The 25,106-nt window shown below is 39.5% G+C and overlaps 1 protein-coding gene across 5 annotated transcripts in view; it reads left to right on the plus strand.

Annotated features, from left to right (window-relative positions):
- The window catches only part of AKT3 (AKT serine/threonine kinase 3), a 257,770-nt gene that overhangs the window by 174,561 nt on the left and 58,103 nt on the right, over positions 1-25,106 (plus strand). For 4 of the 5 annotated variants that reach the window (XM_034765003.1, XM_034765006.1, XM_034765007.1 and 1 more), the window contains 4 exons: positions 1,347-1,412; positions 4,652-4,720; positions 21,146-21,268; positions 22,202-22,330. In XM_034765003.1, the coding sequence (XP_034620894.1) occupies positions 1,347-1,412; positions 4,652-4,720; positions 21,146-21,268; positions 22,202-22,330 (387 nt within the window). The remainder of the gene's footprint in view (positions 1-1,346; positions 1,413-4,651; positions 4,721-21,145; positions 21,269-22,201; positions 22,331-25,106) is intronic. The other variant, XM_034765005.1, reaches the window with a different exon arrangement.

The following is a 25,106-nucleotide window of genomic DNA, read 5'->3' on the forward strand; positions in this document are numbered from 1 at the left end:
CTTTCCGGAAAAATAATGATGAAGTGAAGAGAAAGGAATTTTTGTTGTTTTCATGGATATTAAATCTACTCTCAGACTATCAGATAGTAAAAAGGGGGAGGGGAATATTCACATAGCATATGAAATAGAGTTCTAAAAAGTTACTTGACATTGCCCTTTCTAGTTCTTTATCAAAAAAATTTTTCCATAAACTTCTAAAAATATGCTAGAAAATCCTCATAGTTCCTCCATTAAACTGTTTTAATGCCTTCCTCTTGTATGTGGTTGTATTACATTCACCCAACATTTCAGTGCTAAAGTTTTAACCACTAACTTTTTGTTGCTGTTATTTTAACTTCTTATTTTGACGGCCTTCTTTTTATTTTGACAGCCTTCTTTTCAGTATAATTTATAACTCCTGGCATCTTTGGTTAATTTGTAGCTTAAGGGTATCTTTTCTTCATGGTTTAGATTAATTAATATGTACCATGCAATAGTATTACATTTTCATTATTTCTATCATTATTTTAAAAGTATACTTTGAACAAATGCATTTGCTTATTGTTATTGCTGATACTTCTGATTTGCACCAAACTAATCTTCCATTCACTATGATATTCAGCAGTTGCTAGGCAACCCACACAGTAAGTTGCTGACCCTCCTACCCTTTTTAAGATAATGCAGCTAGCAGAGGGGTTATTTTAATGAATTTTCTTTGTGAACTGCAAATCAGACTTATGTTTTTGATGTAATTGAGTTACATTATTTTAAAAACTCTAAATTATTATTTAAAGATTCATTTGCTACTCTAATTATGAGTTAATTGTAAAAATTTAGAGAGCCTCTGAAAATTTTAGTTTCTTTCATATTAAGATTCATTTGGGTGTGATCTATGCAGTTGCCTCCCAAATTTTATCCATTTGCATTTGATACAAAAATAAATCGTTACTGATTAATACAAAGTTGTAGACTGTTACATGTGTAATACTAGATGCTTCACATCAGAACTGCTATGTAGGACCATAAGTTGTCTGTATTTTTAAACCATCAATTCCTTAATAATTTCCTCTTATACAGAAAGTGGTATAATAGTTCATCCATTAGCATTAGAAAAAATAGTGACTCAAATACAGGCTGTGTTAATTCATCTTTTTCCACATTAGGAGCTATGCTTAATTTTCTACCTGTGTTTTTAGAATATATTTGAATGATAGAATTCTTTGAAAAGAAATAGCAATTATCAAAACTGAATGTGCTATCTCATTTTAAGATTTTGTATCTTTGTCTTTCCTGAAGTAGTGAAATTAGACTTATAAATTAAATATAATTTTCATCTCTCAATTCATGTTGAACCCTTTATTATTCAGGATGAAGTGGCTCACACTCTTACAGAAAGCAGAGTATTAAAAAACACTAGACACCCTTTTTTAACGGTAAGTATTGGGAATACAGAATAATTTTTTTAAATGGGTAATTTTTAACCTGAGGTATATACAATTATTGGAAAAAAATTGTAAATAAATACATTTTAAAACTTTGTGTAACTCATGTGAGGTTAGGGTGGCAAATATCTTGAGTTTATGGTAAATGATATTAGAGTTTGGAAAATGCATTTAAGGTTTGCGGTTTAGAAATACTAAAGGATCTAATAGTTTAATAGAGCTTAAATTATATGAAAGCAAAAAAAGTTAGCTGTAAAATTAAAATGTTGCATTTTTGTGTGGATTCTTTTATCCATTAAAATAAAAATTGTTAAGTTGTAGAATTTTTTACACATTGTCAAGAGAATAATTAGAAGAAAGTGGATTTTAAATGGTTAGAAATTGAAGGCAAGGTACTGAAACACATATTTGTGTCTGGCGAACATAATGTAGAATAACAGTAGTTCAGTATCTTTGTGCATTGTGTGCTGATTAAATGTTTTAAAATACGTAATATGGACAATAATATGTATTCACCATTTTTATTATGTATTAACAAAATAAAGGAAATAGAATGACAGATTAAATCCATTTGAGGTTGTTCACTGCAAATTAAGGAGTTAGTCTACTGTTAAGAAAACCAGTTTTCCAATATAAAACTAAGTTAAATCCCTCCTCGCTCTCAGTTTACCCAAAAATATGTTGATGTCAATTTTTCAGAAAATTAAGAAAAACAAATAGTTTTATTCCTGTCTTCTACTATGTTCAAAAAACAATGCTTAGTGGATTGTAACTTTAATCTGGGAGACTATTATAGATTTTTATGTCTTATTTTTGAAAATAAGGCTAATTATAATATGAACATGATAAACTATATATAAACTGATTTATAAACAACCATTTAGACAGCAACGGATATATGGATGATAAAGGTTTTTTTGGATTTATATTAAACTAGATATATTAAAACATTATTATAAAAGTATATCGGGAGATATGAGAACTTCAGAAAATTCTTAAATTTCTGAGTATAAAGATAGGCAAGACTATGTCTACCATAGCCCATTTCAGAATCTAGAACATGTGACAGTAGATTCATCATCTCTTAAAGTGCCTTCCATGCTTATGGTGCTGAACAAATATTAGTGATATGATCATTTACCAGTTGTAAATTTGTTTATTCACTCAAGATAAAAGAAACCTACACTTGATGTCTGGAATGTCATTTCCTAAAATGTTAGTATTTGTAACAAGAAAGATTAAATAAATTAACAAAATTATTATTTGGTATTAAGCAGAAAGTAAATAGAAAACTCATCTTTGGCTTCAAGTAAATCCTGTAACTCTGGTTCTTGAACTCTGCCTTCATATAGATGAGGTCTTCCCAGAGTTTCCCAAGCCAGCCCCTCTTATAGTCCTTTTCAAGCTGGTCAGGAAGTGGTTCTCCCCTTCTGCGGGAATTTTTGAGATTTCAAAAAGTTTTCCTAGTCCTAACTGGGATGGCAGGTCAATCCTGAAAAGTTTTGTGAACCAAATATCTAAAAGAAATATTGGATTGGTTCAGTGAAAACATTTTGTTTAATTAATTTCAAAATGTTTCATTTTGATTGTGACCTTTTTAATTTTTAAACTATTTTTACTATACATAAAATTTTGAAATGAAGTGATTTCACAATGAAAAATTGAACTTCTGTTTTGAAAATGCTGAGACTGGGGCACTAACAATTTCAGGGTTTTTTGTTTTTAAATTGAAACAGGAAATTTGTCAAAACAAAAAAGTTTGGTGAAATGATGAAATGGTAGTTTCCAATGAAAAAAAGATGAAATGGTAGTTTCCAATGAAAAAAATTAGTCAAAAAATTTGTGACCATCTTCTTTTAAGTAAAGATAAATAGGAAGGGGGGAAGATGAGCTGAAATTAACTTTGTTCTTCAGTGCCTCTACTACATACATTGATATAATTTCTTAGTTTCTCCCTTTAAAAAGTACTAATTTTCTCCTTCAAAGTCGTATATATAATTCAGATATTCAATTTCATCATAAACTCTGTATATAGCATAATGTCCTATTGTGATGACTTGTTGTTCATTTTGCTGTTTTAAAAGCTATTTTATGGAGGCTGAGGCTGACGTTATAGCTATACTTGGCAGACCAAGTAGACATTTTGGGCCAAATTGTGCTCAGCTTGCCTAGTAGCACAAAGGAGCATATGACGCATATGGGTACATGGGGTGGGGAGTGGGCAAAGCCTTGGCCTTGCTCCTCAAACCACTGGTCACATAGCTGGTATGTCTGGGAGCTATATGCTGTACCAGGTATAGATCCAGCACAGTTTTCTCCCTTCCCAGAGCAGCCGGGAGAACAGCAGGGCAGTTGACTCCCTTAGCCACAGTCTCCCTCCTGGGCTACTCTAGGGACAGCACAACAACGTGCAGCTCTACTTACTCTAGGTACGTTGTTAAGTCATGATCTATCCTTTCATAATTACATTGAATCTTGCTACACTGCATTTCAAATAATTGGGCCAAATGCATATCTGTAATGGATTTATAGTCAGTAGATTTACACCAGGAATGACTTTGGCCCATCATGAGCCATTCAAACCTTGGGAAGTCAAGATTTTAAATTATATGAATAATAAATGTTAATGATTTTAAAAAGTTCTATATAATTTTATGTATTACTAATTTGGCACTGAAAAAATGTTCAGCATTGTACAGTACATTAAAATAAAGGCAGTGTCTGCTCTGAAGATAAGACAGACAGACATAGGAATCCCATTGAAGATTCCTCCTTGCTCCCCTCCTCCCACAATATTATAATCTTTCTTCTTATGGGTACCATGGGAAAAGTGGGTTTGGGATGGTATTAGAATGAGGAGAGGATGGTGGTGGAAGATGTATGGCTAATACCACACATTTGGAAGCGAGGAAGATATTTCATTTCATAGTAGGATTAGAAATGCCAGTAGAAAACTGTGCTTATTTTTAATGGCAACATAGTAAAAAATAATTATTTTATTAATGTACATTTTGCTGAGTGAGCAAAACGTGTAGATTTTTCTTGTCAATGGCTCTCATAGTAGAGTGATTCAGATAGAGAAGTAGGAAATAGTGATGATACATTCCAGCAATCAAATTTGTCTGTTTAACAAGATACATTTAAATTTTTGTTACCATTCTAATTACTAGAAATCAGGTTAATATGTGAAGATAATTTTTTGTTTTTTTTTGTTTTTTCTTCTCTTTAAGTCTTTGAAATATTCCTTCCAGACAAAGGATCGTTTGTGTTTTGTGATGGAGTATGTTAATGGGGGAGAGGTGAGTCAAAGAAAAAAAATTGCATTAACACTGGTATTATTGCCATTAGGTAGTATTTTTAAAGATGTACTTTGTCCTGAATTTTTATTTGTGTTTGATGGAATTTTCTTAAAATAGGAAACTATCTATAAAAAGTTTAGGGCCAGATTTTCAAAAGTATGCTTTGATTTTTGAAAATCTAGTTTGTTGTACACCTCTATCCTGATATAAAGTGACCCGATATAACACGAATTCTGATATAACGCGGTAAAGCAGTGCTCCGGGGGGGCGGGGCTGCGCACTCCGTCAAATCAAAGCAAGTTCGATATAACGTGGTTTCACCTATAACACGGTAAGATTTTTTGGCTCCCGAGGACAGCGTTATATCGAGGTAGAGGTGTATTTTAAAGTTTCAGTGCATAACAAAGCAATAAGTTTAGCGTTATAGCTAGCAGTCTAGCCATGTGCATGCCTACTAGAGACTCTTCCCTCCTGCAGCCTGTACTCCTCCCTCCAAGTTCCATGCAGGTTGCTACATCTTTCCTTTTAACAATTGTAGTTGTGTCTTTTGTACAAGCGTTCGAATTGCCGGGGCCAGAGGTTACTAGTACATAACCCACCCCTAGGTATATGGCCTTTACAGCCATCCCACTGCTGCCTGTTAGGCCTCATAATTCTTCAGTTGTGCTGGTCTTTGAACCAGTCTCCTACTTCTTATTTGTGTTATCACTGTTGGTGGGGCACTTGCTACCATCCTGTTGCTGCCTTTTATTCTGTTGGTTGGTGTCCTGTTGGTTCTCTGTATTGCTCATATACCTCATTTCTTCCAACTCTCCTGTGTCAGGCCAGTTGAAAGCTGAGGTTCTTCTTGTGTCTTCCTGGTCCTTGCCTTCCTGTCCACCACTACAGCGCAGTTGTCTTCAGTTTTGTCTCTGCCACTGTTCTGAATCTGTACCAACCTTATTTGACCAGTGTTCCATCGCAGCTTGAACTGTTACCTTGTGCCATTGCTTTGTGTGGGTGTTTGAAGGTTGGACTGTAGACTTGCTCACCTCTGTGCAGTGGCCTCAGATCCTTGGCTCCCTTGTTGTAGTGGGCTGCTCACTTAGCTTGGCATTCTCTTAACTGTTTCAGTGTACTTTCCTTTGTTCCTCTGCCAGGCTGCAGCAGACAGTCCTTCCTGGGAATCAGAGTCTTGGTTCTCTGACTCACCAGTCTCTGTCCTGGGCTACTCTCTAGTCCCTGGGAGGGTTTATTGCGATGCTCCAATGTTGACAGGTAGAATGATCCCTTCCTTTCTGTTTTGCCTTTGGCATCAGTCTCTTGGCTTTGACTGCCAACTTGGTGTTGAGTCTTTTTTTTTTTTTTTTGTTTTGGATGTAGTGTATTGTGACCCATTGTCTGAGCATAGTAGGTCAGGTTTGCCATACCTTGCAAAATGCGCCTTTAGTTTCCCGATGACACTTCTGGCCTGAGTTTTTTCTAGGTAGTCCACCTCCCAGAAATTGGAGAACACCTCTACCCCAATATAACGTGACCCGATATAACACGAATTCGGATATAACACAGTAAAGCAGTGCTCCAGGAGGCAGGGCTGCGCACTCCGGTGGATCAAAGCAAGTTTGATATAACGCGGTTTCATCTATAACGCGGTAAGATTTTTTGGCTCCTGAGGACAGCGTTATATCGAGGTAGAGGTGTAGTAACCTACTTTGACCACATAACCTTTAATAACAGGAGCTAACTTTTTCCCAGGGTTGAGCTGGGATTTTGTGAGGTTGTAGTCGCCTTCTGTTGATTACTTTATTTGTTGTACATCTTGCACTGTTCTGTGTATGCTCTGCTCCGAATTGGGCATTAATTCCTGACTAGTAGAGACACTTCCTGGCTCATCTTAACTATGCTTCCTTTTTCAGGTGTGAAGCATATATCAGTCTCATGATGTTTGCTCTTAAATCTGCTGGGATTACTGCTCAGTTTCCTTTTAAAAAAATCACGTCTTGCATACACAGTTCAACCCTCACCTGCGGTACTTGCTCCTTGGCATCTGGCCAGCCTTGGAGTATGAACTGTTTTAGTGCCTCTAGCACTCCACCCTGTTCAGTGTTTTGTTCGTTTTCCTGGGTCCTCCCATCTGAAATTTGAAGGTATTGTAGCATATTGATAGACTCTATCTTCTGTTCCACAAATCCATCAGTGTTGTGCTCTGGAAACTATGCCTCACTCAGCATATCTGCTGCCAGTAGTGATTTTCTTGTACAATACTTTATAGACTCCAGCAGGTTGATGTACGCATAATTTGTTGTTGTCACTTGGGTGCTCTCAGCAATGACTTCATGATACTTTCTCATAGCTTCTGATCAGAGTGCACAACTATGTTATGCACAAAGGTGAACTGTTGGCAGAGGTGAAAGTAAGCCGGTACGGTACGGCGTACTGGCAAGAGCCGGTACGCCATGCCGGACTGCACTGGCTTCTCTGCTGGTGATTTAAAGGGCCCAGTGCTCCAGCCGCTGTGGGGAGCCCCGGGCCCTTTAAATCACCTCCAGAGCTCTGGCAGCCGGGCTCGGGCGGGGATTTAAAGGTCCTGGAGCTCTGGCCCCGCTGCCGGAGCTCCGGTGGCGCTTTAAAGGGCCCGGGGCTCCCTGCAGTGGCTGGAGCCCTGCTACCACTAACCCAGCGGCGGCAGGGCTCCAGAGGCAATTTAAAGGGCCTGGGGCTCCCCACAGCGGCTGGAGCCCCGGGCCCTTTAAATCACCTCCGGAGCCCTGGCACCGCTAACCCAGCCGTAGCCCGAGCCCTGCTGCCCCGGGGTGGCGGCGGCAGGGCTCCCGTGGTGATTTAAAGGGCCTGGAGCTCCGCGGCGGCTGGAGCCCTGGGCCCTTTAATTTGCCCTGGGGCTCCCAGTCACCTCTGTAGCTGGTAGCTCTGGGGTGATTTAAAGGCCCTGGGGCTCCCAGCCACAGCTTGAAAGTCCCTGCCTCTTCCAGTCGAGGCCACGCCTCTTCTGGTTGAGGCCACGCCCCACTCAGGACTCTGGTGTACGGGTAAGTCCTTTAAGTTACTTTCACCCCTGACTGTTGGCGTTCCATTCCACATACCACAGCCCGTGGATCCTTTTCTATCTGTGCATACCCTCTTTCTGTGTCTGTCAGGGCTCGAATAGCAAATTCTGTAGGCTGCTGACTTTGTTGCTCTTCTGAGACATCACGCTGAAGCTCTTGCTGCTCTGCAGGGCTGTAGTACTTCAGGACTGGTGCCTTGCTTATGATTTTTGTTACTCCTTCAAATGCTGCTTCTTGAGTCTCTCATCATTCCCACACTGCATAATTGTGTGTTAACTGTCTCAAGGACTCACAGACTTCTTACTGATGTGCACTGAATCTGTGTAGACAGTTGGCCATTAATATAAATTGCTGGACTCCCTTCACTTCCTTTGGCCAGGGCATTTCCTTAATGTTTGCCAGTTTCTTGGAGACTGGCTGGAGTCCCTCAGAGGTCAACAGATGTCTGACATAGGGGACCTCAGTTCTCCTCATCTTCAGCTTGTGTGCATTCAACCCAATATTCCACTCATGGCACTAGTTTGAGTTACTGCAGCTTGGTATCATGGTCCTGGATTACCTCTTTTTAGTCATATCCTTCTCCTACAATAAGAATGTCATCAGCTACAGTCTTTATGCCTGGGAGTCTGTCGGATGAGGCCTAGTTCAGTTTACACTGGAACACCTCTGGGGCCAGACTGATGCCCAGAGGTATTCATACTCTGCAATTCCTAGCTCCACATGCCAGAACTCATTCTTGATATCACTTTTGCCATGGGTAAATTGAATAGTGTGTTCTCAGTCATTGGTAATGGGTAGTGATTTCTCAATGCTCTGTTCAGTGGTTTTAGGTCAATGCATATCCTCTATTTACCTGAAGGTTTTCTCAGCGCTAATGGAATTCTGATCCACTCTGTGCTGGTTTCAGTGAGTGTAAGGATGCCTCTTTGCAGGTTTGCCGGTTTCTTCTTCAGTGGCTCCACTAGAGCTAATGGAACTCTGCATTTCGGAAGCCTTATGTGCAGCCCATGGATGTCAGTTTCTGCAGCTTGCCCTTTAGGGTCTGTCTCCTTGACATATGTCCTCATATTTTGCTTGAATGCTGGACAGGCCCATGTTGACTTCTCCCTCCTCTCTCACTTTAAGACTGTTCTCCTGTGATGCATATTTGCCAAATTAGTAGCTGTCATAACTCAATAATCATAAGTGAACTCTAGGATTTTGAATTTGAATTAGAAATTTGTCCTAATGACTAAGAACTTAAAGTGTAAGGGAGGCTCAAGAATATGGTGTAGCGTGCCAGAGGGAGCAATTGAGAGGTTTAGATCAGAGGGTTAGATACCAGATGAGGAATCCTTCAGTCTTCCTGTTTTTGATTACATATATAATATTTTTTACAGAAGTTTAAAAAATATTGTACATATTCTATAAAGGTGCTAGAGATAGCATTTGTTCCAGAAATGTAAGGAGGACAGGCAAGATTGTTGGTTTAACTGTGGTTTAACTAGGCTGCAACTTTAATAAGTGTCAAATCTGGAAATAGATCTGGAAAAATCTTGTCCAGTTGAAGGCATCCTTCCTTTAAAATCCATTCCACCCAGGGCCAGATTTCCAGTTAGGCACAGTAGGCACGTGCCAAGGCGTGCCTAAAAGTTAAAAGTGGGTTAAAAGTTTCATATATTACAGAAAACATGAAGGTCAGCTGTAGGCAGGGGGGGCGCTAAAGATGCTGTGCCTCAGGGCACATGAGATGTAAATCTGGCCCTGCTTCTACCTGGTGGAGAGCTGCCTGCCGGCAACCCCACCCCCTATTATACCTGGGCCCAGCACTATTGCTGGGACCCAAACACCATTGCATGGTACAAGGGTTAAGGTGGCGGAACAGAGTTTTTTTTTCTCATTGTACCCATCATTCAGAGCCCCAGCCCTATTCCTCACTTTCTTTAGGAGGTGCTTACTCCACTCCCAATTCCAGTTTATCAGGAAACCAGACCCCTCTATTGAACGATCACATGCACTGGGCACCTGCCACCAAAAGGCACCAGCAATTGGTGTGGCTGTAGTTAGATACAATAAATTAGTATCACAATATATTACATACATTGTCTTGTATAGCAGAATGCACTCAGCGATCATCTACTGCCCAAAACGCTATAAACTGTACTGCAGGAACAACCTTTTACTGGCAGGGGAATATACCATATAATTTAATAGCTGTTTCCCATCTCTAATTTTTATTATTTGGCAGTAAAGCTCAGAAATTTGTAGCAATACAAAGATTATGCTATGTAACTTCTTCTGGAGAATACTTTGAATATGCCTATTAATTTCTCAATTTTTATAGTTTCAGTATATTTTCAGATTTAGACTTCAATATAAGACTTATTAATTGGTTGTTACCTGTGTATTTATAACTCAGTAAAATCAGATTTTAAAACTAACCAGATGGTTTTCTCAACACTGAAACATTTACAGTATTTCTGCCATATTTTGCATTTTTTCTTTTTTGTCATAGCTCTTATTTTGATTCAGCAGATAAGGAAGAACCAAGTGGTTTGCTGTATCAGAGCAAGTGATATTAATGTTTCTAGGCAAGACTTAATTGAGAGGAATTACAACTTAACTAGGGGGGAAAAACAACTGTATACAGTTGCTGCTTTCATTTTTAAGTTACTGGGTTTTATCCCATTTTCAACCATCTCTACATGTTATAAATGACAATCCCTGCCTCAGATTGCTTACAATCTAAAACAAAAGTTACTTGTTTCCTGAGGTGCAGAATATAGCTTGAGAGAACATAAAAATTAAAATAGTCATCAAATAATTCCACATTCTTTTTTCAGTGATTAGCCATATGCACATTGTACTGATGGTGCATCTGTGTCCCATAGCTCTTGTGAGCTGTGCTGAGGGCTTGTAAGGGTGAAGTGCATTGGCTGTGTGTAACGAGGCAGGACTCACCACCGCGGTGCCTCCTGCTGGCCATCCTGGGAATTAGCTCTCATTTCGTCAATCTCGCCTACGCTTCTAGGACCCACGTTGCTCCCTGGACCGCGGCATCCTCTTCTGGACACAGTCCTCCAGCTGTACCCCATCCGGTTCTCTCCCCCATCTCTCCCAGCCCAGGGACCCTATAGCCAGCAGCCACGTATTTCGCCTCCTCCTGCTCTGCCATCTGTTTCCCTGGGCAACTTCCTTGCAGCCCTAGCACCTTTTCCTCCCTGGTATCAGGGCTTCAGTCCGGCAGATGTCAGGCTGGGAGCTCCCTCTTGCTCCCCTGATGCTGCCAAGCCTTGCTCTGTCCTTGAGGGGCTCTCTCTCAACCGTCCTACAGGGCAGCCAGTCCTCCTCCCTTGGCCTCTAGGGAGAGATTGCCCCTGTTCTGCTCAGCAGCCCTTTTTATATGGGCCAGCCTGGCCCTGATTGGCTGCTCTACTAAGCCTTCTCCCTATTGGCTGGCTCAATAAGCCCTCTTCTAATAGGCTGGGTTCTGCACAACCTCCCCAAGGCTGCTTTAACCTTTCTGCCTAAGTGGGGCAGCCGCCCCATCACACAGCCATTCAGTGTTTCTGCCTAAAAGCTTGGAGACAGAGCCCTGACTGTCTGAGAGATTGCCAGCCTTTCTATACTAGTTTTTAGCTTTAATTGTTTTATAGTTTAGTCAGTCAATAGATATAGACATAGTTATCTGACTGCTGTAATCATTAGTGTCTTTGATTTTTACTCGTTGCCGGTGTGGTGTCATCCAGTTCTCCTGGATTCAAGCACTGCCCCTCATGCTAGAAATTCACACATTCCCAGTAAATATGCAGTTTGTAAGTCCTTCAGTTCTTGTGCCAGGAAGGACAGAGAGAGAGAGACAGGCTTGCCTTCAAGTCTTCCTGATGACTGAGTCCACAAGACCTACTTCTCAACTGGGCTTGCTAGACACCCCCCTCCCCCATACAGGGACCTTTGGAGCCCAAGAGAGCAAATGTAGGGTCTCTGCCTTAAAGAGCCCTGGTGGTGGCAGCCCAGACCACAAATATGAAGACGGCATCCTCTTTGGATAGACTGCAAGGGACCAGGAGCCCCATAGGTAGGTCACTTACCTGAAGACAGCATCCTCTTTGGATAGACTGCAAGGGACCAGGAGCCCCATAGGTAGGTCACTTACCTAGGCTTCCTTTAAGAGGAATACCTCCCCGTGGCACCAAAAATCCTCTAATACTGGGTGGCTTAGAATGGTTTCCACTGAATTTCACTCTCATGCCAGTTCCAACCCAATGGCACTGAAGTGCCTGGCATCAAAATACTCTCCTTTGGGAAAGACCTCTGCCTAACCCCGGTGCCGTCTGTCTCTGTGGCCCCAATGCCCAATCCTCTTGGCACTGGAGCCAGGTCAGCTGGGGCTGCACACGAAGGTTCCCTCCTTGACCATGTCAGACATTGTCATGGCACCCCAAGAAAATCTGGTTCCAGCCCATCTGTTCACGATACCTCATCTTACGGCAGCATAAATCTGCAGATACATCTGAAATTGCAGTCTTCTTTGGTGTCAACTTTAGCAATGCTGGGGCACCCACTCTATGCACAGGTGTGGCACTGTCGGTTTCTAAGACATCAAGGACCACAGCTCGGCCCCTGGATTTCAGTTTTGCATTATTCTCAGCAACTTTCAGAGTTGGAGAGTGAGGAAGATCCATACCAATAGTATCTTTACTCAACATTCTACAGAGAGTCCAGCACTCTTCACAAGAGAGCTATGGGAGGCCTCAAAACCGTGACCCATGGTTCCCTACCCCCTGGTCTCCAGGCTGTTACCTGCCAATGCCCCATGGTCCTTCTGGGGATCCTGGTTTGTTCAGAGCAACTTTAGCCAGAGGGAACAAACAGCACTGCCAGAAGGTTATTTCACCCACAGTATTGGCTCTACAGACTTCCCAACCACCCCTCCTGGCTCTGCTCCAATCACAGGTAGAGGAGGAAGAAATGAAAGAACAGGCCTAGAGGGGAACCTCCCAGTCTGGGTGACACCATCCTCCCTGTCCCTGATGATGCTGTAATGCCACAAATGACCCCAGAGTTGGATGATTGCAAGGGTTTCCAAGACCTATTACAAAGGGTGGCTGGGGCCCTCTAAATCCTATTGATGAGGTACAGGAGCAGACACATAAGTTAGTGAACATACTCTAGGCCTCTCAATGGTAAAAATAGCTCTCTCCCTGTCAACAAGGCTATAATGGACCCTGCCAAAACTCTGTGGCAGATATCTGTTTCAACACCCCCTATCTTTTGTATGGCATATTGTAAATACCATGTGCTCCTAAGGTGTGGAATTCTTTTACATACATCTTGTGCCATCCTCCCTTGTAGTTACAGTGGCAAATGAAATAGTAAAACAATTCAGGCCCACACCAAAGGAGAAAGAGCCAGAGAGACTGATTTATGTGTTTGAAAAGCTTTACTCCTTGGCAAGCTTACAGTTCCATGTGTCCAATTACCAGGCCATATTGGCCAGGTATGAGTTCCACATATGTTAGAGACTGTTTGCCTTTGTAGTAACCTGCCAAATGAGAGTCCTGAGGAATTTATATTGCTAGTCAACGAGGGCCAGCTAGTATCTAGGACAAGTCTGCAAACATCACTAGATGTGATGGATAGGCTGCTACATCTATGGCAATGGCAGTCATTATGGGACAGGAATCTTGGCTTCTGGGACTGAGGTTCCCCAGAGAAGTCCAAACAAAAGTGGATGATCTGTCCTTTGAAGGGGTTGAATTATTCAGTTCCAAGATGGATGGGGCACTCCATATGTTGAAGGACTCACAAGCCACCTCACGTTCTGTCAGAGTGTACACACCAGATCCTAAGAGAAGATATATCAAACAGTCTTATACTTCACAGAGACAATTGTGCCATCCTTCTATCACCAAAGGATGTTGGGACCACCCAGGAAACATCAGTGCTTCCACAGGAGGAAACCACCACTGCTTCCTCTGACACCAACCAAACCTCAGAGTCCTAGAAATACTCGATTTGATGGGATGATTAAGACATGTCTCGTGTGTGACGCCTGACGTTTCAGTCCTTCCCTTCAGAAATCGTTTAGCTCACTCCAGGCACCCTTGGCCCCTTATCACTACCAGCCAAAGAGCCATGGAGACACTAACACATGGGTACTCCACCAGATTTCAATGGTGACTACACCCAACTCCCCTTCCCCATCCCTTTTCATGGACCCTTCTTAAGAGAATCTTTTACATCAAGAGATCCTCATGTTCCTCTCTCTTGGAGTGATAGACTACACAGTGCAGGGAGAAAGGCTTTTACAGCAACTATTCCCTTATTCCAAAGAAAAAGGGATCCTTCTTTGATGCTTAAATCCTCAACACGTTCACAAGTTGAAGTTCAGAGTGGTCACCCTCACATCAGTGTTCCTGACTCTGGACTTGAGGAGACTGGTTTGCTTCTCTCGACCTTTGGGATGTATCCTTTCACATATCCATCATTCTGCTTAATGAGAAGTACTTACAGTGGGCTAGGACCACTATCAGTATTGAGTGTTGTCCTTTGCACTCTCCATGATACCAAGTATATTTACTAAGTTGCTATCAGTAGTGGCAACTTTTCTGAGAAGATGCAACATCAATGTGTATCCTTACTTGCACAATTGGCTCATATGGGGGAAATCTCAGCAGGCCTCTGAAGCCTTCTGCACCATAGTCTTTCAGATTTTAGGCCTAAAAGTCAACAAACATAAATCAACATTAACTCAGGTTCAGAGGATTGAATTAATTGGTCCAATCCTAGACTCCTCCACAACCAGGACCTACCCACCTCAGGACAGATTCAAGAACCTGTCCGCCCTAATTTTCCAATGGGAAGAAAACCTATGTACCAATGAAAGGTTGTATCTCCACACTTCTCGGTCACATGGCCTTTTACATTTTTGTTACACTGTATGTCAGACTTCACTTCCACTGCTTGCTTCAAGCTGGTTTACATATCCTCCAAACATCACCTGGATATGCCTGGTATTATCCCACCTTGGGTTCTATCTTCACTGAAATGGTGGGAAAAAATCCAATGAATCCCTGCAGAGGTGTCCCCTTCATGATATTGGATGACAGGGACACCCAGAACACAGACACATCCTTTTAGGATGGGATACCCACTTGGACAAATTAAAGATACAGGGGCTATGATCCCCAAGGGAGAAGAGACTGCACATCCTATAGCTTTCCTATAGCTCAGAGCTGTAGGGAAGGCCTGCCCTAATAGAGGGGCAGTCACTGCAAATCATGTCTGACAACATGACCACCAAGTTTTATATCAACAAACAGGGTGAAGTCAGATCTCTCCCATTCTGCCAGGAAGCTGTCAGGCTCTGGAATTGGTGCATGAAACATTGGCTATCCCTGGTGGCAGTACACTTGTCTAGACAGTGGAACACTTTTGTGGACAACCCCAGCAGACACTTCCTCACAAATTATAAGTGGGAGATTAAAGACAAGATACTGGAGGACATCTTCATGGACTAGGGCAATCTGAAGATGGACCTCTTCATCACTCACTATAACAAGAAGTGTCCGAGATTTTGCTCGAGAGGTAGAATGAGCTCAGAATCCATAGTTGACGTGTTCCTGATAACATGATCAGGAGACCTGTTGTATGCTTATTCCCTAACTCTTCTGATTCTCAGAGTGCTCTGTAAACTCAAATAGGACTCGGACAAGCTAATCCTCATAGTTCCAATGTTGTCCAGACAATTTTGATTCAGAGATCTGCTGAACCTATGAGTATCCCAACCTAAAATGTTATCTATTCCCAGATCTCCTAGTTCAAGTAAGTAGTTGAGTACTTGAGGAATCAAGGAATGTTGTGGTACTACTGATTTTTGATGACACCAGTGGGAAAACCTTGTCCATTTTTTCAGGTAGGTTTGCTTTACTCATTTTTTTTCCTGGTGCTTATTAGAATTTCTGTAACTGGAGAGGAGCAGGCCTTCTCTATCAACAACACCCATTCAGATGCCATGCTGTAAGATGTAGGGACGCTAGGCTGAGGTGCAGGTGTGGTAACTGAAAGATGATGCAGACAAGTAAAATAAATTGTATGGGTTACATAAACTTAAACATATTGCGTGTAGCCTAGGGAAATTTGGAAAGGGGGGACAGAGAGAAAACCTTCCTAGAAATCATTGAAAGAAAAATGGATGTAAAACATCTTAAAATTATAATGAAGGGTTTTTATTTATTTCAAGTGTGGCTTATTTTTGTTTTCATGTAGTACTGTGGTGAGGCCACCTACTTGAAACGAAGTTCTGAACTGTGCATTTATATCTAGTGGGTTAGTTGATCACATGATTTTAAAATCAATTATGATGTTCTGTGAGGTACATAGTTTAAGAATGTTTTAATTTAAAAATTGAAAGTAAATTGGCTAGATCCTTGGCAAAGTTTGGAGATGCTGAGCACTTCTAGCAGGATAGAGGACAAAAGTGGCTTTACGATGGCTGGTCCAGTTCTAGGCATAATTTAGAACAGCCTCAAAGATGATCTAAGTTATACCTTGGGGACCATTCTTGCAGCCCAAAATAGGAACACCCTTGTCCCACTCCCCTTCTTCTGGGACCTTCCCTTATACCAGGGCCAGGGAAGAGGGTGAACCTTGATGCTGGCTTTTTGCCATCTGGAGATTCCCTTTAGGTAGGTTCATCTAGTTATCTATTGCTTTTCACTGCTGGGGTGGACCTGAATATCAGGCCCAATTAATTTAAATTTTATAATTACTAATACAGTTCAGAGAGTGCAGAAATACTTATTAATGCTCCCTCCAAATGCCGCGCTTTCTGCCTCCCTGTGCACTTGAGGGTATAATAATCAGCACTGTCACACAAGTTATTGTTTCTCATTGCTTGATTAGCCATCTTCAGAATACTTGTTCTGTTGTATTTTAATTTTATGATAATGATAGAAATTGAGACTTGTATTAAATAGACTGTGAAACTTTTTAGCTGTATCCAAAATACTACTTAAACTTTTAACAATATATTATGGTGAAGCAATGAATGAAGATTATATTATATTGCAGTAAGACATCCCAGATAACATGTAGGTGTATTTTTGACAATATTTAAGAACATCATGATCTTCATTTACCAAACTTAAAGTGCCATCAAAAGCTGGATGGACGCAGCATATGTTTTCTTTGAATAGTTGCTCACATTTTTAATAAAAATTTGACTGTGCTCATACAGTATGTGTGTATGTATATATGTGTGTATGTGTATATATATATAGTAAACTCATTACTAGAATGACAAAAATGTAAATGACAAAATGACAAAAATATATATATAAGCTTTACATTTTTGTCATTCTAGTAATGAGTTTACTATAGGAATGTTACCTACATTTCCAATTTTAAATGTATTTTGCAGAATATTTGCAAAAAATTAACATATTTGCATCAGAAATCCAGTTCTTAACTATGTTATCCCTTCAGGGCACAGAAATAAACATTTGTTTCCAATATTATGTAAATGATCAAAATCATCCATATTTTGAATATTTGTAACAGAGTGCTTAGGGACAAGGCACAAACCAAGAACTATCTGCAGAAGTCATTCAGAGATTAATAAATTAATCTGATAAAAATCACTGTTACCTCACAGACAATCACAAAGAGGAAGATGTTAGGCAAATTATTCATTTTGAATTATCTACCTACCTAGCGTTACGGAAGAAGGAAGAATGTGGTGACAACTATTCAGCCAGAAGGCCTGCCCTATTTTTTTGGTCAGGTGAATTGATATATTTCAATTAGGTTATAACAAAGACTCATTTTAAAGGATTTTCAAGAAAATCTGCCAGTCAGTTGCTGAATAAGTGTCTAGTTTAAGGTACCTATTTCCAAAAGATTGATTGATTCTCTTGTATCTTATTTATATTATAAATTAGTATACAATTAACTGTGCTTTTGGAAGGAAAAAGGAGATGTAAGCCTGAATTTTAACATTATTTAGATGAAAATCTTGAATCCCTGAATTGACTAGCGAGGGGTAAGAGAGGCCAACTTGACAACAGTTAGGCCGCTGGTGTGCTGAGACTACTGCCTACCTTGCTGAACAATATAGTCTCATTCCTTTTTACCCCCCCATCTGTTTGTATCCATCTGTTGTTTCTTGTCTTATACATAGATTGTAAACTCTTTGGGGCAGGGACTGTTTTTGTTTTTTGTTCAGCACCTGTCACAGTGGGGTCCTGGTTTATGTCTGGGGCTCCTAGACTCTACAGGCATACAAATAAATAATGACACTATGTAGGGGGAATTTTTTTTTTTTTTTTACTGATAGATCAGGTGGTTGACACTTGTTACCTGACCTGCTAGCCACTTAACTTTTTCTGAGGCCTTCTTTTAGGGATATGAGTCAATGGCATACAGTGATTTTAAACTACAAGCTTCTATTACTTAAAGCGTAATTGATAGCTAATAAGACTGGATTTAATCATGAAGGAGGATGCCAGACCTTAAATGTATTTCTGAAGCTTGTCTGAGTGATCCTTTATTGGCTCAACTGTCTCTGGTTGGATATTTGATCCTTTGTGAATCTAGAAAGTACCAGAGAGAAGGTATGACAAGTCTTTTTCTATCTAATCTCAGGTCAAGAAGATTCTTAAAGATGGATTCACTTAAGTGTATCTACCTTGTGCGCCATAGATAAAGTGAATATGGGAACTTTTGGTACAGACTAGGCTGCTAGTTGTTAGAACTGCTACCTGAGTGTACTGAGAGCTCTTGTCAGACCTGATATTGGGATTAGCTTCACTTGGGATCTCATGTCTTCTGTGGCAACCATGGGCGTATTGCAAGTAGTTTCTAGCCCTATTAATTTGGCCATGCTATCTTGGATTTGATATTTTGAATGAGAATTACAATAAAGGGACTTAAAAAAAAATCACACTAAACTGTAAATAAAGCTTTGTCAAGATAGATTATCAACTCCTGCTGGCTCAAATCAGTAACTTTTCTATTTTCAGTGCATTGAGAATCATAGTGTACCTATTTTTGTTGTTTGCTCTGAAATTGCTGGACCCCTGAGGTTCCAGAATGTTCTGAGGAGTTTTACTGCTGAGCTACTGGGACAGTCGGAAGATGGAAAATTTGTAACTCTCTCTTGTACACAGCCATTCATACGGGGGGCATCCAGACATCTCCTTCTCTTTCACCATTCTTCCAGATGTCAGAGGAGAAGACTACATAGTTTTTATGGAGTATATATTTGTTAAATTTGCAAAGTGTCTAATTAGTAGCTTTATAAAGCAAAATAAATAAAATCACATTATTTTATATTAATTTGAGTATTTAAAAAAAATTAAGATGAATGATTCTTGGTTTCCATTTCTGTGAAACAAGAAGATCATGACTAGGACATAATACTGTGTTTCTCACTTTTATATTTTAACACTATTTTAGAAAATTTCGGTTTTAACATGCATTTGGTGAACACTGCATGGAAACCTTTGATAAATAATTCTGTTTAGAAATTATTCTAATACTGTATACATGGTATTTTATTTTTCCTCCCTTGTTTTATAATATTAGGGACATTGTATGAAAACAGACTCAGTTCCTTAGCTCATAAATTCTTTGTTTATTCCGTATCTGATGTGCCAGGATTATCAGTTTCTAATATCATTTTCCCCACTGCCAGTAATTGTGATGTCATAGAGGGAGATTGCTATGTGAGGCAGGAAATAAGCAGCAGGAGCATATTAGATACTTAGGAAACAAAGTTTCAGTGTTCATGCAAATATATATAATTTTTTTACAGGATGGTGGCGGTTACACAGAAAATGAGATAATGCTTGTGACCCAAAATCGTACCTAATTCTGTTTTCTAAATTTTCCATGAGACACCTGGACCAACAAATATAGACTACTATACTGGCTTAATACAGTGTGTTTTTTCAGGTTGAAACTAAAAAATAAAAATGATGTTAAAGTATAATTGCAGGGAAGTTGTTGATGAAAATGTTTGCATTGATGCTTTAGGTATAATTTATATTTTGAAGTGTCTACAAGCTTGAAATAACTGCAAAAAACATTTAAAAAGTAATTTAATTTTCATATCCAACACTGTATTAATGTTTAATATTTCAAACTTTTTTAGCTACCTTTTGGTAATATACAAGTTAAGTCTATTATTATGTGTTTCTTTTGTGTTTGACCTATGGTTTGGAATTATTTCTTCTCTTTTAGCACTGCATGAAAACACTATGTAGTTTTACTGTAGATTTTCTTGCCCAGTACATGGTTTCCAAACAGTGATTTTCTTGCCCAGTACATGGTTTCCAAACAGTGAAGTTTTCCATATTTTTAGGACTGTTATTCATTATTCCTTGTTAGTATTTTTAATATAATTTATGGGGAGAAAATAGGGTGCCTGTGTATATCAAGTCACATGAGCTGTCTTATATAGAATAGAAAACTAGCCTGTTAGGTGGAAACTAATTTGGATTTTGAAGATTAATTGTGTTTAAAGAATCTGCCAACATGTCCAAAGTAGAAAAGGGGTATTTCTAGTGAATGGAATGAATAGTCATAGTCTGCAGTTTAACTCTGCTATAAGTTTTTTTTGGAGGGTTATTTTATTATTTTGTATTCATAAAAGGCTTATACAGCTACAGAACTTCAGATTCATGCTACACATTTTCTTTGCGTTTTATGATGTGTATCATTTAATGACTATTTTTTTTCACTAAATACTTTCAGTTTAAGAAATTATGAAGTGCTGAAAGGGGGACAGAAGAAGAGTATAAAATCGAGTAAATCTATAGTTTATGTACCCAAATTATACCACAAATGTATAGGTTTGCTTTTACAAACCATAAAATAACTATCTGGTATTTTTGTGAAAGACTGTAATATGTTGTGGTTGCATAATGTCATACTTCACTTGTTTGGTGAGTATGCAGCTAAGGACTAGACACTTGCTCAGTTCAGAGGTAAGTCAGGCAATTAATAGAAAAATCTTACAGTAATATCCATGTTCAAGTGTCTAAATGATATGTCTCAACAGCTAAAAATAAAATTTGGGAGGAGGAGGTGGAGGGAAAAGTACAGGATGATGCTGTTGCATACTTTTTTCCTCTGGTAACGGAAGGTTAAATGGGTAGCAAGCAGAATGCCTTAAACAAGATTGGTATATTGATTAAAACGCTGATTTAACAGCTCGCCTTCCTCCCTTGGAAACCTGGAAAAGATAAGCCAGCTGCTGTCTAAGAGTGCTGAGTGTCCACTGAGAGCACACTATCTATCATCACAATATGGTGATGAGAGGTGTTTTATGTTTGTGTTAATTTCCCCCACTAAATCAGTAATTATTACAATCCTGTCCCTGCTGTTTACCCTGCAGCTGTTTTTCCATTTGTCGAGAGAGCGGGTGTTCTCTGAGGACCGCACACGCTTCTATGGTGCAGAAATTGTCTCTGCTTTGGACTATCTGCATTCTGGGAAGATTGTGTACCGTGATCTCAAGGTAAAAAAAAACAACACAAGTAATCAAATTTTTGTTTTTGCAAAGACTATTGGGACAAACTCAAAGTAATTATAAAGTTACACAGTTTTGAGAAAAGCAGAGTTTGTGTGTGGGGGGGGTGGGAGAAGATTGTGTTTAGTTAAAATGATCAACACTGTCACACAGTTAAAATACTACACAATAGACCACAAGGACTAGAAACATATTAAAAAAGAAAAAGAAAAAAAAGAAAGCTAAAATTCTAATGCTATTCTTCTGTAGTTGTGGAATCACAGAATACATGGGGTCCTGATTACTCTCTCTTTGGAAAATGCTAGAGATTCATTATTTGACTTGAATTCATGTAGTTCACCAGTGTTGAATCAGCATTTTCAGAACACATTTTCTACTGAGAAAATTTAAGGTTTCCTATTCAGAAAAGTAGTTTAGAACAATGTTTTGCTTGTTTGCAGTATATATCTGTTGAATTATTTTTAATATCCAAACAAATTCTATGCACACAGAAAAAGCTTTTGGAGAACTAGTGTTAGTCATTACTCTGGGGTAATTCCCAGTAAAAATTGTACCAGTTTTCATTCTGGGTCATGAGCCTGAGCTGCAGGTAATGCACAGATAGAGGAAAGCCATAAAATTTTGCCAAACAAACAATTCTGTGATGATTGTAATAGGTCCTCTGGAAAGCATGAGAGTCTTGGAAATTTTTAGAAAGTGTTTTTTGCTTTCATTCTGTGGGAAAGAAGTATATTGAGCAAACTCTTACGGTGTTTATTGTGGGAGCCTACAGTCACTTTCTTGATGACACAGTAGTAAACTACAGTGCAATTTGTTACCTTGCAGGTAAAGCTTAGTTAAGGCTTTTTTGATGACATGTAGTATATTAGCCTGTTAAGAAATACTTATGGACTAATTGTGTGTGTTCTTTCTAATATGCAGTTAGAAAATCTAATGTTGGATAAAGATGGCCACATAAAAATTACAGATTTTGGACTTTGCAAAGAAGGAATCACAGATGCAGCTACTATGAAAACATTCTGTGGTACACCAGAATACCTAGCTCCTGAGGTATGATTTAGAATACTTTTTTTTTCTGTACAATTTAAAATGTTTTATCTTTCATTTAATTGCAGTGTATATTATTTGGGTGATCAAAACTGTTATGAAGAATGGACAATATGTTGGATTATTGTTACTATTACTGTACTGTTTCTGTTGGGAAACCTTATCTACCAATAATCATATTTTCAAATTTATGAAATTGTTTGTTTATAAATATAGCTAAATCAACTGAAATATAATAAAACTTCAGTATCGTCTACAATAGAATAATTGAAAACAGCATCCTTTCTTTATTACATGTATAGTGGTCACACCTAAAATTTTTCTTCTGTTTTGAGAAAAATTACTAGTTTCCACAGTAGTCCCCATTTTAGGTATATAGAGTATTGTTAATTTTTCATTCCTAGGTACATTTGCAGGGAAACCAGGATTTTTGAAAAATGTGTTGTAGGATCCTACAGTGTGAAAAATGTGTAGTAGGATTAAGAAATACAGACCTTTTTATGTTTCTGAGGAAAGAACAAAAAAAAAAAAGTTCTTTCTTTCCACATTCTGGCATGGCTAAAACAGAGCTATGATTCTTTCTGGGGTACCCTGGGTTGTGAGGCACCTCGCAACCATGTGCCCTTAGTGTGAGGAAGTCTTGTCTGTGCTTGCTGTGGATCAGTTCCTTGACTCCACTAGCCTCTGGCACCATAAGCCCTACCTTCCAGGTTGCTGCAGGCTCTGCTCACTTTGTACTGGTTAATGATACACCAACCCCCAAGTCCTCTGAGCATCTCTCTTGAGAGCCCAGCCCCTGTTCCACTGAACACATGCAGAACTTTCAGATTTGCTACTCCCAAAGGAATAGTACATACCAGCTTATTAGCTTTAACTCAGGATCACCACTCCACTTAATGCACAGTACTTAGATACACTTATTCTTGTTTTCACTATAAATATATTATGAAAGACCAGAGAGTCAAATGATAGTAAGAGAGAATATTGGAAACAAATTGTTACATACAAAACAAAATTATAATACTCTTTCTAAAGCTTAAACGTAACTCCCAAGGACATTCCTGGTTTCATACAAGATAGCTTACTCTAAGTCCTTTTCCCAGCATTTTCAACTGAGATGACGGAGATCTCCCTTTTACAAGATCTAACCTGCTGACAGCCTGTCTTTACAGACTGAAGGATACCAAAACATCTCTCTGCACTCCCAGATATAGCAGACCAGAACTTTGATCTTCATCTGAAAACAGGGCTGTCCTCCCTGTCTGCTGTTTACTTCTTCCTTTTAATTTTCTTATGAAGTCTCAGCAAGCAAGCTCTTCATTAGCATTTGATTCAGTACGCTGATAGACTTCTATTGGAAGACGCACAATATAGATAAGTACATCTCCTTTCTGTAGAATTTTGTCTCAAGGCACCCAGCGTGCCTTGAGTGACCTGTCTTTTTAACTACAAGGCCTAGAGAATATTTTCAACATGTGTGTGTATAACGCCTCACATACTATTTTTACATACCTCTCACAGTGATTATAATGCAGTGTGCCACAGGCTTTCTTTAGAGACCTTGCATGACATTTGTGGTGAACCCAGGACACCCTGTATTCTTATGTACACCTGTGCCCTCTGCCAGTTGGTATCAAGAGGTCTTTGGGTCACAAGAATGTTATCAGTTTTCCAGAGACCATCAGTGTTTATGAAAGTAGTAAGGTGTAAAACACATACTTCAAGAATTTACCTCTGTGAGGTAGCATACTGCATAGCATAGGCCCTGCAACTTTGAAAAGCAGACAGGCTCCTTGATGGTTTCACTTGTTAAAGACCAAAGAGCTGACAAGACCTTTCATTCTGCATTCTCTGATAGGATGTCCAGGAGGCTGGACCATTTGGGCAGGAAATTGTACTTTTTAGCTGTTTTGGCTATTTGCATAACTAATTATTAAGCTGTGGTGGCTGAATAGGATTAAATCTATGGGATAAGATGCTGTCTGTGACTGATATGCTGCCAGTGACTGACTAACAAATATTCAAGGCTTTGGTTCAGAAAGGTCTGGACTTAACAAAGCATTCCCTTGAGGCTAAGTCTGCAGTCCTGATATGACAATCTGTTGCATCTGCAATTACAATTAAAGGGGTATGGTATATTCCTGGTTGCTAAATTCTGGCTTCACCCAGAAGATGCAGGATGATGTACCTGACTTTCCTTTTGTTGACCCTAATCTTTTTAGACAAAAGGCCATGATCGATACCATGGGGGGAAGGATAGCTAAGTGGTTTGAGCATTGGCCTGCTAAACCCAGGGTTGTGAGTTCAGTCCTTGAGGGGGCCATTTAGGGATCTGGGGCAAAAATCTGTCTAGGGATTGGTCCTGCTTTGAGCAGGGAGTTGGACTAGATGACCTCCTGAGGTCCCTTCCAACCCTGATATTCTATGATTCATATTGGTGCTCATGAAGTCTCTCCATAGTTGCACATCATCAGAGGTCGGTTTTTAAGTTTAGCTTAACAAGAAGGTAGACAGTTGAACTGTGTAGAACTCTGCATAAGAATGTCCTAGAATTGGATGAACGCTTGCCCTAAATCACAGTGAGAGTCCTTGTATATAAAAATTAGCAAAACCACTTCAGAACAGTTCTATCCACTCCTGGTAGGAACCACAGAAAGCTCAATACCACCTCATGCCCAGCAGTATTGAAGGTACCAGTGATCTTAACAAAATCAGCATGAGGTACATTGTCTTCATCCATAGACTGGAAGAAATCCATGATCAAAACCCCCACTGGTGT

The sequence above is a fragment of the Trachemys scripta genome, chromosome 3 (assembly GCF_013100865.1).
Source record: "Trachemys scripta elegans isolate TJP31775 chromosome 3, CAS_Tse_1.0, whole genome shotgun sequence".
Taxonomy (NCBI): domain Eukaryota; kingdom Metazoa; phylum Chordata; order Testudines; family Emydidae; genus Trachemys; species Trachemys scripta.